Source organism: Aureobasidium melanogenum, assembly GCF_000721775.1.
Source record: "Aureobasidium melanogenum CBS 110374 unplaced genomic scaffold scaffold_9, whole genome shotgun sequence".
Classification (NCBI taxonomy): domain Eukaryota; kingdom Fungi; phylum Ascomycota; class Dothideomycetes; order Dothideales; family Saccotheciaceae; genus Aureobasidium; species Aureobasidium melanogenum.
The window spans coordinates 139,385-152,408 of record NW_024470061.1 but is presented as its reverse complement, the minus strand read 5'-3'; the positions used below and the strand labels follow the sequence as shown (position 1 = coordinate 152,408).

At 49.3% G+C, this 13,024-nt stretch overlaps 7 protein-coding genes across 7 annotated transcripts; 3 read left to right on the top strand and 4 right to left on the bottom strand.

Moving 5' to 3' along the window:
- Positions 1-318: 318 nt before the first annotated feature.
- Positions 319-1,250, top strand: M437DRAFT_84099 (uncharacterized protein; the record flags this gene model as incomplete). The annotated part of the gene is made up of 2 exons (XM_041028045.1): positions 319-398; positions 455-1,250. 2 exons carry the CDS (start codon positions 319-321, stop codon positions 1,248-1,250), a joined length of 876 nt encoding a protein of 291 aa, XP_040880077.1.
- Positions 1,251-2,114: 864 nt separating this feature from the next.
- On the bottom strand, positions 2,115-3,728 carry M437DRAFT_65664 (uncharacterized protein; the record flags this gene model as incomplete). The annotated part of the gene is made up of 1 exon (XM_041024620.1): positions 2,115-3,728. The coding sequence occupies one exon, from the start codon at positions 3,726-3,728 to the stop codon at positions 2,115-2,117; it is 1,614 nt and encodes a 537-aa protein (XP_040880076.1).
- A 626-nt stretch (positions 3,729-4,354) lies between these two features.
- Positions 4,355-5,448, bottom strand: M437DRAFT_47437 (putative 3-dehydroshikimate dehydratase; the record flags this gene model as incomplete). The annotated part of the gene is made up of 2 exons (XM_041021452.1): positions 4,355-5,005; positions 5,059-5,448. 2 exons carry the CDS (start codon positions 5,446-5,448, stop codon positions 4,355-4,357), a joined length of 1,041 nt encoding a protein of 346 aa, XP_040880075.1.
- Positions 5,449-6,010: 562 nt separating this feature from the next.
- Positions 6,011-7,297, top strand: M437DRAFT_65662 (Phe-inhibited DAHP synthase AroG; the record flags this gene model as incomplete). Its single annotated transcript, XM_041024619.1, has 3 exons — positions 6,011-6,022; positions 6,119-6,957; positions 7,015-7,297. The coding sequence occupies 3 exons, from the start codon at positions 6,011-6,013 to the stop codon at positions 7,295-7,297; spliced, it is 1,134 nt and encodes a 377-aa protein (XP_040880074.1).
- Positions 7,298-7,467: 170 nt separating this feature from the next.
- Positions 7,468-8,384, bottom strand: M437DRAFT_48039 (uncharacterized protein; the record flags this gene model as incomplete). The annotated part of the gene is made up of 3 exons (XM_041021581.1): positions 7,468-8,085; positions 8,222-8,301; positions 8,363-8,384. 3 exons carry the CDS (start codon positions 8,382-8,384, stop codon positions 7,468-7,470), a joined length of 720 nt encoding a protein of 239 aa, XP_040880073.1.
- Positions 8,385-8,791: 407 nt separating this feature from the next.
- On the top strand, positions 8,792-9,938 carry M437DRAFT_84094 (NAD(P)-binding protein; the record flags this gene model as incomplete). The annotated part of the gene is made up of 2 exons (XM_041028044.1): positions 8,792-9,820; positions 9,876-9,938. 2 exons carry the CDS (start codon positions 8,792-8,794, stop codon positions 9,936-9,938), a joined length of 1,092 nt encoding a protein of 363 aa, XP_040880072.1.
- Positions 9,939-11,735: 1,797 nt separating this feature from the next.
- Positions 11,736-12,887, bottom strand: M437DRAFT_47681 (uncharacterized protein; the record flags this gene model as incomplete). The annotated part of the gene is made up of 1 exon (XM_041021505.1): positions 11,736-12,887. One exon carries the CDS (start codon positions 12,885-12,887, stop codon positions 11,736-11,738), a length of 1,152 nt encoding a protein of 383 aa, XP_040880071.1.
- Between the last annotated feature and the right edge of the window lie 137 nt (positions 12,888-13,024).

Below are 13,024 nucleotides of genomic sequence, written 5' to 3'. Positions count from 1 at the left end.
CGGTTCATTAATTGTGATCCTCTGCTTACCCCAGTGATCGACATCTGGGCTTGTTGTTGTCCAAGCTCTGTTTGTCCAGAACTTGATTTGGTCCATGCGTGTAATTACCACCTACTGTATCCAGCTTCCTTGTTCCTTGTTGCCCATCGAGCGCTGTCGTTCTGACGAGCTTTCTGCCGTTGATCAAACTTCCTTACAAGGTAGAGGTGTCGGATGCTCACTCATCGCTTGCATTTGCTCTGTACACATATCATATCACACCTTTCCGACGTCTTGTCTCGCACCTCATAGGCAATTGCGCATCCGAATAAGCTCGACATGGCACATATTGACAAATTCGATCGCTTGCTAAACTTCCGTGATGTTGGTGCATTCATCAATGAATTAACTGGCGACAAGTGAGATTCTCATATGTCTTGTTGTTATTGTTGATATCTTGTAACACTTTGTCTAGCAAAATCAAGCCCGGTCTGCTGTTTCGAAGCGCCAGACCAGACGAAGCTTCAACTGAAGATCGCAGACGACTAAAGGACGACTACCACATCTACACTATCATTGACCTGCGCACAAAGTCTGAGCACATTGTTCAAGCCCAGAAAAGATCAATTCCAGTACCATCAGCCGAGCCTGTTGCTCCTTCCAACAATCAGGCTGCTGAACCCGTCAAAATCCCCGGGCTAAACTATGCCGAGATCAACTTCAACGGCTCCTCGTACTCATTTGCTCTGATCCGCCAATTGCGATACTGGTCCGCTGCCAAGCTCATCGCTCTCATGGCTGCAGGCTATCGTACCCAGGCCATCAGCATCCTAGGCACAGAAGTCATGTCTGAGCGCGGACTCATAGGTCTGGCCTATGACTCGCTCGCGCACTGTACCGCTGAAGTGCTTGCTGTGTTTCGGGTTTTGGCTGACGAGAAGAACTACCCTATCGTGGTGCACTGTACACAAGGCAAAGATCGCACTGGTCTAACAATTATGCTTGTTCTCTTACTATTGCATGTTGATAACGCGGCCATCAACACTGATTACATGCGCACTCAGGAGGAACTCGTATCTGAACGCGAGGCTAGAATTGTTGAGATAAGGAGTATCGGCATGCCCGCCTCGTTCGCTGACTGTGATCCTCAATGGGTCGAGAGCGTGGCTGCTCACATCAATGAGAAGTATGGCTCTATCGAAGAATACCTGCTCCAATGTGGCGTAACCAAGGATATGCAAGACACTGTCAGACACATCTTGCTGGAGTAGTGCTGGCTTGCCGTAAGCTCGGCCAATCGAATTATCACCTTCTTCTACATTATACAGTCTCCAATTTATGGATTATCCTATGTCATCCTGTGAATATAGCTTCTTCGCGTGGATGCTGCGTTGGGCACCCTGTTATACAGATGTGCCCAACATTATATCCGGAACGAGCTTGACACACCCCATTCGCTCGATCTTCATGCTTACCGCACTCTATGCTACCAAGGAAATGATGATTGACAGGCTTGCTGTGCAAGCAAAGAGGATTATCAAGAATTTTCAACCTTGCCATAAAGAGAATGCTGCTCAGACAGACGAAAGCCTACCCCTCTACGCCGTAAGCGTCACCAGTTCTTCTTAGCAATAAACATCCACGTTTCCAATGCGTGCACAAATGTTCCAAGATCTCTTTTGGTCAATTCATACATACTGTCATCTCCAATGCGAGGCAAAACAAAAGGAGAAAAAAAAAAAGAGACAAAAGTAAAATGAGATCAAGCCATCCATGCCAAGCATAATTCCCAACGCCCAGTTTCCTGAGCACAAACCCCTTTGACCCACCAACGCAAAAAAAAGTTCTTTTCTCCTCTGGTAAAAGGATAAAAACTAGGTCGTACCCGGGATCGAACTGGGATTACCGGAATCAGAATCCGATGTGCTAACCATTACACTATACAACCATTGATGGAGGGCGTGTTGAGAAATTCCATAAATGACACCTGCACAATACGAAATGTGTGACATGGCCTTTCTGCCGTCGTGCAGTAGGAGGATGATCAAGTACTGGATCTCAGCTTACTGGGACTGATCTGTAACGTCCAATGCTGTACAAGAACATATAGTCACACCCTCGCTCTGAAAACGTTGCTACCACTCATTATACTTCACGATGCCATCATCACCCAGAAGTAACCTCCACTGCGACTCCAGCTCTTGGTTCATACGCCAACCACGATGAACGTTCCAATACAGCCGTCTCACTTCTCTCGTCTCGGCTCCATCACCTGGATACTTAGTACCAGCAGCCATATACCGGAAACCCAATTGCTGGAATCTTCTCCCCGTTCTCCCACTGGGACGAATTTTGTGACTGACACTCATGACTCTCAGTGCGGGCATATGTGAAGCTGCGCGGGCTGCTGATAGGAAGAATGTCTCGAGCTCTGGAGTAGGCTTTGTGCGGAAGTTCGAAGTAGAAGGCTCATCACCATTGAGACGGGCGTCGCGTTTCTCATCAGGGTAGCCGTAAGAGTCTGGTGGTAATTGGTCCATGGCGAAGAAGGAGTCGTCAGAGTCGTAGTCTGATGATGACGCTGACTCACTATAGGTGCCATTGTGGACGATATCGGAGGAATCGTCCATATATTCGTTATCTTCGTCTTCTTCTTCATCGGAAGACTCTGTGTCACGGTTGGGATCCAGCTCTGTGTACCAGCCGCCATCGGGCCTGACTGCACTGAGCTCGACGGTGAATACTTTAAGCTTTCGCCATTGCTGCTCGGCATCTTTTTTGGTCTCTTCTGATGGCCAGAACAGATCTGCCCCCACGGAAATAGGACCACTCAGCTCGAGACTAGTCAAACAAGGCGCTGACTGTGAGAACAACCGTAACGAAGCGGATAGGTCATCAACATTGAGTGGATAGAAACCACCGCGGACGTCTCCAGAGAAGAACCTTGTGTTGGCGGGTTCTCTGCTGATCATCTTCAAATCAAACACTCGAAGACTCTTGGGAGGAGTCAGTTCTGTCAATTGCTTAGAAAATTTTGAACGCAGTTGCCTGCGCTGATCTGGTCGTCGTCTCTCCATGTCCCAGAACGTACAGTCGGTAGTATCAAGATTGGGCAGTCTTGATATAAGTCCAGCGGTGACTGCCGGTGCTAGCTTGCGCGCTGTATCACCGTCGATAGTCAAGGACGTCACATTGTGCAATAGAGGTAGACTCTCGGGATCAAGTAGCTGGAGATACGAATCCCGGTAGCGAAGCTCAAAGAGATCGTGTCGTTTCCCTATGCTTCTTGCCATCTCATCTGCTCTCAATTTGTCCTTATCTCGGCGATTCGTATCCATAGCAGAAGAGAAATGTAGGAGATTCAGATGAATAGGCCTGGACCCATCACCAGCGTCGATGTTCGCCAGTGCGGAAAAGGAATCGGCCATAGCTTTACTGAAGGCCTTATCATTGATATGTCTGTCTGCTTCTCTCTCAAAACGTCCGCAGGCATTATCATCGTAGTCCGGAAGATTGATGCTGTAATCCACATGCCGAAGAGCTGTACGGCGATGTACGTACGGTGACTCGAAGACGACTGATTTGACTTTGTCCAGATCATCGTTGGAGAAAGACAAATGCGAGAATGTGCGCTCTTCTATTACGTGCTGCCATGCTCGAGATATTGTGGCATATTTGGTCAGTCGCTTTTGTTTGACGACTACCAGGGAAATTATCCTGGCTAGGAGCTCCGGGGGCAATGAGTCCATCGACGTTATTGCAGCGAGGTAATTCGTTTGGTATCTCGAAGGAAAGAAATGATTAAAGAGCGTGAGTGATTCGCTTCTGGACTGTTGTTTAAGTCAGGGGCAAAGTCGCGTTTCATCGCCAAAGGATGCAGCCTGCGCAAGAGCCAGCTCGGGCTGACCTGAGGATCGACACAGACACATATCTGCCATCGTCACTCTGCTCGAGGCCTAGTCGGAGTATCACAGCGACAGATCTTGGGATACTGTTAGTGGTGCATGGCTTGCTAGGTACATCGGGCGTGGTCGCCGGACCCTTTATTCGGTTGATGGCAACCTTTAGCAGAATTGTTGACAACATGTAGCCATCGTGCTCATATCGACTTCCAGAGCCTTGCTGGTGAACGTGATTTTGTGGTTTCGCATATTAGTTGCAATGGAAGAGAAGAGAGACAAGCACAGAAAGCTGGAAGCCAGACATCACAAAAAAGAACAATCGTACATTGGAGGATATTTGTCTTTTGTCTTCGCCAGAGCAAAATAAGCACGATGTGATCTGCGTCAAAGCATGATAGTGTTTTGTAATTAATACATATTAGGTATTCATGTACATCGTAAGCCGAATGGAAGGAGAAGCTTATGAGCACACTTCAAGCCTCGACACAGGCTTCGATGAGCTTCCATTGAGTGGCCATTGCTTCATTCGCAAAGTCCTGCAGCTCATAGTCCTTTCCCTTGCCGTCCGGACCAGCGTCGAAGACTTCGTACGAGAAGTAGCCGCGGAAGCCAGTCTTCAAGACAGCTTGAGTAAAGTCGACAACAGGCAGATAGCCTTGGAAGGGGAGAGGTCTGAAGTCATGGCTCCAACGACCTCTAGGACGGGTACCAGACTCATCGACGTCTTTGTTGAAGGGCTGTTTCGGCTTGTATGCATCACTGATCTGAAGCAAGTAGATCTTGTCTGCTGGAACGGTGCGGGACAGCTCCTCGAGAGATGCCTTCCATTCCTTTTCTAGTTGATCCTTGGGCTTTTCGACCAAGCCTGACTCAGTAGTAGGATCTGCCCATTCGTATCCGCCGGACTGGAAAGTGTCTAGACAGAGACCGACATTAGGGCGGTTGACCTTCTGAACGATATCCCATACGTCTTTCCAAGTGGGAGCATGGGTTGACCAGCACCAGTTTTCGTATGCCATGCGGAAGTTCTTCTTTGCGAGCATGTCGGCGAGTTCTTGCAGATCGCTGACGAAGCGATTGCGGTCTGTACCGATCTTCTCGGCAGGCGTGTCTGAGGAGCCGACCTATGTCATGGTCAGATGTGGGTATCTCGAGGCTGGATGTAAGACCTTCTCACCTGCAGCATGTCGGTTCCAACAGCCTCCATGATTCTGATCCAGCCTTCGGCACGAGTAAAAGCATCCTTTCTCTCGTCACTTCCTTCTTGCCAACCCTCGAAGTTGGCGAAGGGCTGCAACATGAGGATCTTCAGCTTCTTTGCCTCGCACATGGCCTTGACGACCTTGCCGGAGATAACGAGATCATCGTAGTCATAGGGTCCAACCTCTTTCTTCAGGTACGTCGATGCGAAAGCCAGAAGGTCGGGGAAGCCGAGCTCGATAGCCTGGAATCCTGCACTGGAGATTGCTTCTAGCTTCTTGGACAGAGTGTGTTCATCTCTGCAACCAATCGAGACAGTGGCATAAGAAGTGGGGATATTTCTGAGGTTTCCTGCTGTGAGTGACATGTTGTGTATTTCGTTGTGAGCTGAAGGTAGAAGCGGGAGGCAAGAGGATGAGGAAGCTACAAGTGATATACTCTACTATTCCGATGGACCCGCTGTATGTTCATCATAATGAGCTCGAGGGCTCATTCATGTCAACATCAGCATCAGCATCGAGCACCCCGCATCATGTCAGGCTTGACGTCATAGGACATCATTTTTTTTCCAAAGTCGACAGAGCGGAAAGCCCAAACAGCCAACAACGTGTGCTATAAGCAGACTCAAGACATGCAAGAGTGACAGGGGAGTAGAATTGTATAATTGAGAAGCAGGTCATGCCCAGCAATGAAAGTGAAACAGCGATGTCGGTGGTCATCAGATCCAGGCTGAGCGAATCACATGTGGCTTGTCGGCCCGAAGGCTGGGGTGAGCACCGAGCCAGTGACGGTTGACTCACGAACATATTCACCTTTCTCTCCCGCTTCCATCATTATTGTTTCCTAATCGAACTTGTCTTGATACCCCAATTCATTCTGGTTTTGCACATTGAAAGTATTCTCATTGATTTTCTTGTTCCTCATACACCATGTCAACCGAAGTAAGTCTTTTGCGCCTTCTCCAGAAAAAGCGCCCCGCGACCTTCTCCAAACGCCGCCAGAAAGTGACCTAGAGCCATGACTGACTTGGTATACAGTTCTTCATGGAGAACGCCTCAGTGGGCGACCGCACCAGCAGTGAGAACTGGCGCATTCGTGGCATGACCCCTTTGACCGCCCCCGATCTTCTCCAGCACGAAATCAGACAATCGCAAAAGTCAAAAGACACTGTCCTCAAGGGCCGCAACGAAGCTTCGGATGTTGTCCAGGGCAAGGATGAGAGAAACAGACTGCTTGTCGTCATTGGTCCCTGTTCGCTGCACGACCCCAAGGCCGCTCTCGAATACTGCGACAGATTGTCCGTCTTGAAGGAGAAGTACGAGAATGAGCTGGTCATCATCATGCGCGCCTACCTCGAGAAGCCTCGCACCACTGTCGGCTGGAAGGGCTTGATCAACGACCCCGATCTTGATGACAGCTTCAACATCAACAGAGGTCTTCGCGTTTCGAGACAGCTGTACCTCGACCTGACCGAGAAGGGCATGCCCATTGCCAGTGAGATGCTGGATACCATCACCCCTCAGTACACTGCCGATCTCTTGTCTCTCGGTGCCATTGGCGCACGTACAACAGAGTCTCAGGTCCACCGTGAATTGGCCTCTGGTTTGTCCTTCCCTGTCGGCTTCAAGAACGGTACCGACGGCACTTTGGATGTTGCCGTTGACGCCATCGGCGCTGTCAAGAACCCCCACCACTTCTTGTCTGTCACCAAGCCTGGCAATGTCGCTATTGTCGGCACTGCTGGTAACGACGACTGCTTCGTCATTCTCAGAGGAGGAAAGAAGGGAACCAACTACCACCCTAAGGACATTCAGGAGTCCAAGGAGAAGCTTCAGAAGATTGGCTACGCCAAGCCCAGACTCATGGTCGACTGCAGGTACGTCTTCGCTCGACCGAACATGGATGAGAACAGAAACACTGACATGTAACGCAGCCACGGTAACTCCGAGAAGAACCACAAGAACCAACCCAAGGTCGCCCACGAGCTCGCCACCCAGATTGCCGCCGGTGAAGAAGCCATCATGAGTGTCATGATCGAATCGCACATCAACGAAGGCAACCAGAAGATGCCCAAGGAAGGAAAGTCGGGCCTCAAATACGCAGTCTCCATCACCGACGCATGTATCGGCTGGGAGGACACCGAAAGCGTTCTGGCCGAGCTGGCCGATGCCGTCCAGAAGAGAAGAAAGCACGCTGCTACCAATGGCTCCGCATAGAGTGATGCTCTGTCTGGATCTTGGTATGATTTATAACGAAAGATAATGAGTGTAGCCAAATTGGGCAAAAATCCAAAACAACCAAAAGTTGTCATTTTCTCCTTGTTCATCTGGGACCTTCGGATCTTTCTTAGTTGGTGTGAGAACTATGAGTACAACATCATTTTCGCCTACTCTTCGCGATACTCAATAATAGAAGGAGTTTCGTTCCATCCTTTGACCTTCTCCAGATCAGTCAAGACAATATCTTCTCTGCCCTGGACCTGCAATCTCAACTCCAGTTCTCCAAAGTAATTAGCCTCTGCACTCGTCCTCACAAAGCCAACGCTTTCAAACAAAGCAATGCTCTTGACATTGTCCTTTGAGATTTTGACTCGAAGGTAGCGGATATGTGCTGCTTGACCTTTGCTATATTCCTGCAGGATGGGAGATGTGTTGGTGAGGATATAGTGCATAAAAGCGAGGAGAGAAGCGCGACCGTGTCCTTTTCGATGTTGAGACTTTACTGCTATCATGAGCTCGATCTCACCAAGGGTGGATTTAGAAACGGAGGTGTTGGACTCGTCTTCATCGTCATCGTCGTCGACAAGAAAGAGGTTTATGTCGCCGATCATGCGGGATGGTGCGTCGTCTTGCTTCGGCGTAATGGTTGAATTTGAGCCTGCAGGTGAAGAGGGAGGTAGACAGGCGATGAAGGTCAATTTATCCGAGTCCTGACGCCAGGATCGTTGCATGTCGTATTCTTCAGGGAGGCTCAGAGGTTCAGAAGCCGTGAGCTCTTGTAGTTCCTTTGCTTTTTGTTTGTATATGTTCTTGCTTTCTGAAATTTGGATATGGGATTGACAAGGATGTGGAAACAGGGTAAGGATGGAGTATAAGAGTATATGAGATAGGAAAAGTGGATTCGTAGTAATCTTGACATACCTTGTCTTTCATCCATTCGTGATATGTTGGTACATGATGTTCGCTGTAAGGACACAGCAAGATCTGTGAAGTCACTAACGCTGCGAGCACATATGTTCAGACTCTAGCACATACATCTACAACTGATCCATAGTCTCTTACCTGTATGCTCGTTAAGCAACATGTTGGAATTGTGCCTGAAGATGTCCGTACATAGAAGCAGGACGCTCGCTAGATTTCTGTCGCGCCTGCCAAGGCCGGTCGTTCAGAGTTCACCAACAAGGGTGTCTTTGCAGACTCACACACTCTGTCATCTTACAGTCATTACAGCGCGTTTGAAACCTCAGATGATGTCCAAATCACTCGTGTATACAGTAAATTAGCTGCTGCTGAAGGTAGGTCATGAACCGGCGTATCGTGCCTCCCTCGATCAGGATTTGATCTCGTGGCGTCATCCTGTACACTTCGAAATGCTGTTTCTCGCCATGTTTTCAAGTCCACCTGCAAGACAACAATTTCAATCCTTGATTCCAATTTGACTTCCGTCTCCGAACTCAGCTCTGTATCAAGCACAGTGAGAGTACACCCAGCATGCCTCATATACTCGTAACCGGTGCTTCCGGCTTTCTAGGACAAGCAGTTGTGACGGCAATACAAAACATACATCCGGACTGGACTCTGACAAACCTGGATTTACGACCACCGCCACGTCCTCAACCTGGTGTGGATTACATACAAGCAGATATAACGCAAGCTTCTGAAGTGGATGTTGCCATTCGCAAAGCCAACCCTGATGCGATAGTCAATGTAGCTGGTTGGGTACCTAATGGCAGCCTACGCTACAGCAATTCAAAGACTCTAAGGGACAAAGTTTTTGCCATTAACCATCTCGGAACTCTGAACGTCCTTTCTGCAGCTCAAAAGACGAAATGCAAAGCATTTGTGCACACGTCAAGCTGTACAGTGGTGTCAGATGATCTAGATCATGATTATCCGAATATGACTGAGGATTTACCGATCGGTCATGCTACTCTGGCTTATGGAGCGAGTAAAGCACCTGGTGAACTCGCCGTCCTCGCTGCAAATACTACGGACTTTAAGGCGTGTGCTTTGCGCCCCGCAACCATCATCGGACCAGGAGACAGCTACGGAGTGATCGCTACAATTCACGCATGTATCGCTAAGGGCGAAACACCATGGATAATAGGAACAGGCGATAACATGTACGACTTCGTGTACATCACAAACGTTGCAGACGCCCACCTTCTCGCACTTGAAAACCTCCTCTCTACCAAACCTTTCCCTGAGCCTGCAGCTGGCCATGCAATGTTCGTATCCAATCAGCAACCTGTATACTTCCGCGATTTCATGCTGGCTATTTGGAAGCATTTTGACCATGTTCCGCCGTTTCAGTTTGTCGTGCCTACATCTTTGGCCTGGGTTGCTGGTCTCATGGCCGAAATTGTATCGTGGGCTTCTGGAGCAACAGCGAGTACATTAAGTCGAGGAAGTGTCAAGGATGCTGTAGGAACTAGATATGCCAGTAACGAAAAAGCGAGACGATTGTTAGGCTACTACCCACGAGTTGATTTTGTGGATGCTGTCCGGTTGGCTTGCGAGGTGAGTATGCTTGACTATTGCTGCTTCGACCATATAAGAGCTGATTCGGTTGTAGGACTACAAAAGCATCATGGCAGAGAAGGGGAAGATTGGTGGTCATGGTGTCAAGGGTGGCTAGATGCAAGTTCTGAGCGAGCTGGCGCGAGATTGCCTCGTATCACTAAACAGCAATGAAATATCAATGAAACGATCTGGGCTAGATCCATGATGTGCAAATCGCGTGTGGTCCATTCATCGTTTCCGAGTTCTAGTAAGTGCGACGGAATTGAGAATCGAGACAAAAGGGAAGGTGCGAACCACAGCTTGCTTACCTCATACCTCATGACAACGCAACCACATCGCCACTTCATCAACCCAACCCAAACCCAACCCCCCAACGTTTCACATCTTCTCCATCCATCCCCATCACCGTCAACCCATCCGCCATCATCAAAATGACTGCGAAGCCTTCAGCGACGGTGCAGCCACGCGACACACCGCTTTACTCTACCTTCCTTACGGGGATCGAGAGACCCAAAAGACCTTCGCACTAGCATCCCTCTGTTTGTTTCATGCTGCCGCGCTGGACATTCAAGTCTGCTTTTGCGTCGTGAGTCATGGGGTGCAAATGTGTAGAAGCGGGTTTCCCGGACTGATGGTGTGAACGACCGTTTTTGGATGGTTGGGTGTGTTGGTGATGTTTGGAGGGCATATGGGATGTGTGAGGTGTTTGGTTTGTTGATGGTGTGTGGCTGACATGACTTCAGGCGACAGTTCTGCGCATCGATCGTCTTTAGGACTGTGTCTTGTCATCGTCTTACCCAGCTCATGGGTGGCACCTCTGACAACATCGAACCTTCTAATACAAACAACATCCGAATTCATCATGCCCGCCATGGTCAAGAGAAGGATCGATGTATCCTGATGTTCCAGTCTCATATCGAGACCAGTCATGCTGGACTCAACCCTTGTTGCATGGCTCAATGAGTATGGAGTTTGATGTTGTGGTCTCCGGACCATCTCTACATCACATTAGTCGCCCTTAGGAGCAAGCAACCCGAGGCATGATGGTGCCTGGCATGCTAATCTTACGTTGCATACTCGATGTGTCTTCAGCAGTGATCCGACTCATGCTTGGTCAGAGTGGGTCCTGGGTGGCATCCCGTCAGAGACGGTTTCTTCGTCCTCAGAAACTTCTACTGTCGTGGATCGCTTCCCTTGATCTCGGGAGCCTCGATAGCATAACAGCGTAAATCCTCATTCAAGACGAGATCTAGCGTGTGTCGATTCATGATCATCATACACACGGCTAGTGTTCCTTCTGACCCTCTAGAGTCTTGAATGACAGATAAATGTGTTTGTCCAGGTGCAGAAGTCATCCTCCATTGAGGCTCTCAGCCTCTGCTTTGGAAGTTTTCTGACGCTATAAGCTTCTCTCGATACCTTTGGAGTCAAGTCAGGCGGTACTATTGTGTCCCTCGAACACTGCTCACATACTACATCACTGGCGGGCTCGAGGAGTTGACGAAACTGTAAGCACTCAGACCAGTGACCGAGCTTGACAGGCCTTTAGCACGGCATACTGCAATCAATCTTCAACACGAGGCAGATTGTGGCACTGGTGGCATACCAGTACAAGATTACGTAGAGGTCAATTGATATCTAAGTGGTGTGAACCTATCAAGATCGGATCATAAGATGTCGTCGGTTGATCACAGGATAGAATATGCATACTAAGGAATTTGTGGAAAGGCTGAAGGTATGAAGCGTCAAGGTGTGTATATTAGTCTTTGAGTCACGTCGAACAAAGGCCACATGTAGCTTGGTTTTACAGTAGACATCGTCAAACGATAGCTTGTCCTCGCGAAGAGGTCGCTAGAGTTGTTCTCTCGTTGTGATCGTTTCTCATTAAAGTGTCTTATGCTATGCAAGCGACCTAGCTTCTGAGTGGCAGTATATGCTGCGCCATAACAGCCTGTCTACACAACGGGCACTCAGGCTTCTCCCTCACCCAATCTGCTATACAAGTCCAGCAAAACACATGACCGCAGGTGGTGGCACTAGGATCGCGCATGGGCTCCAGACATAGCGTGCACTTTCTCTGTTGACTGCTCTCTATCCAAGCAAGCTTTTCTTCGTCTTCGAGGTTGAGGATAGCAGCTTCCGAGTCTGACGGCGGCAGAGGAGTATGTGTCATTCTAGAGATCTTGCTGTGTAGAGTGGAGGTGTCGCGTTGAGTATTGCCATCTTCAAACAGCAAGGCGTTGTTTGAGCTGTAGGCATGTGGGTCTAGCGAGACTTCGATGCCATTGTCGAGTACGGCGCTTCCTCCGCCTAGACTTGCGGCATTGCTGATGACAGGGACGGAAGAATAAGTCTCGTGTGCGTGGAGATAGGCCTGGACACCGAGTTGCAGGACCAACAATACGCCGAGCACTTCATAGCCGATGCGTTGCTCGCTGGGATCAAGACGTCTTGTGAAGATGTACCGGAGACCACTCAATCGCTTTGCAAGATGGTAATATGCACCGGTAAAGTAGAAGGCTGTCAGACTGAGAGCGTGTATCGGCGAAGGGGAAGTGATGGTGTCGAGGTTCCTCAGAATGTAAGATTGTAGATTGGTCACCCACGAGGACGCCTGATCCGGCTTACTGTTTCGTCGCCGTAGGGAAGCTTCCAACTTTGCGCGCAGCTTCCTTCGAAAGGCTGGTAGGATCCTAGTGAGACCGTATGGCAGTAGAACGCTGGCGAGTATGTAACCTCCTCTTCTAAATACGCTCGGAAGGCGCAGTGTGTCGTCTTCGACCTGAACAATGTCGCAATACTCCTCGCCCAATGTGCGATTACCAGCCAGAGTCGTCAAGGATAGGTACAGCAGGTCGGCGAAAGTGCGCGTTCCGGTCATGTGTGTTTGGGCAAAGCGAGCGCCATATAGATTCCGTAGCACGGAAGAAAGGCGCTCTAGCAAGACGCCCTGGAAGTAGGCATCCTTCTGATGTGATCGGATGATGTCTGGCGCTGAGGCGAAGGGATACTGGAACGAAGTGTCATTGGTCTTGGGCGCTCGATCATGGACAAATTCGGACATTGTGCTTGAAGATGGTCAAGCTATGCGCAGTTGAAGCTGAGTAGTATCCGTATGTTACTCTAGAATGCGGGATACGCTGAATACGGTCGTCGGCCGAGGCATTGTCGGACTTTTCGGTAGCCGACGACCAGGGAAAC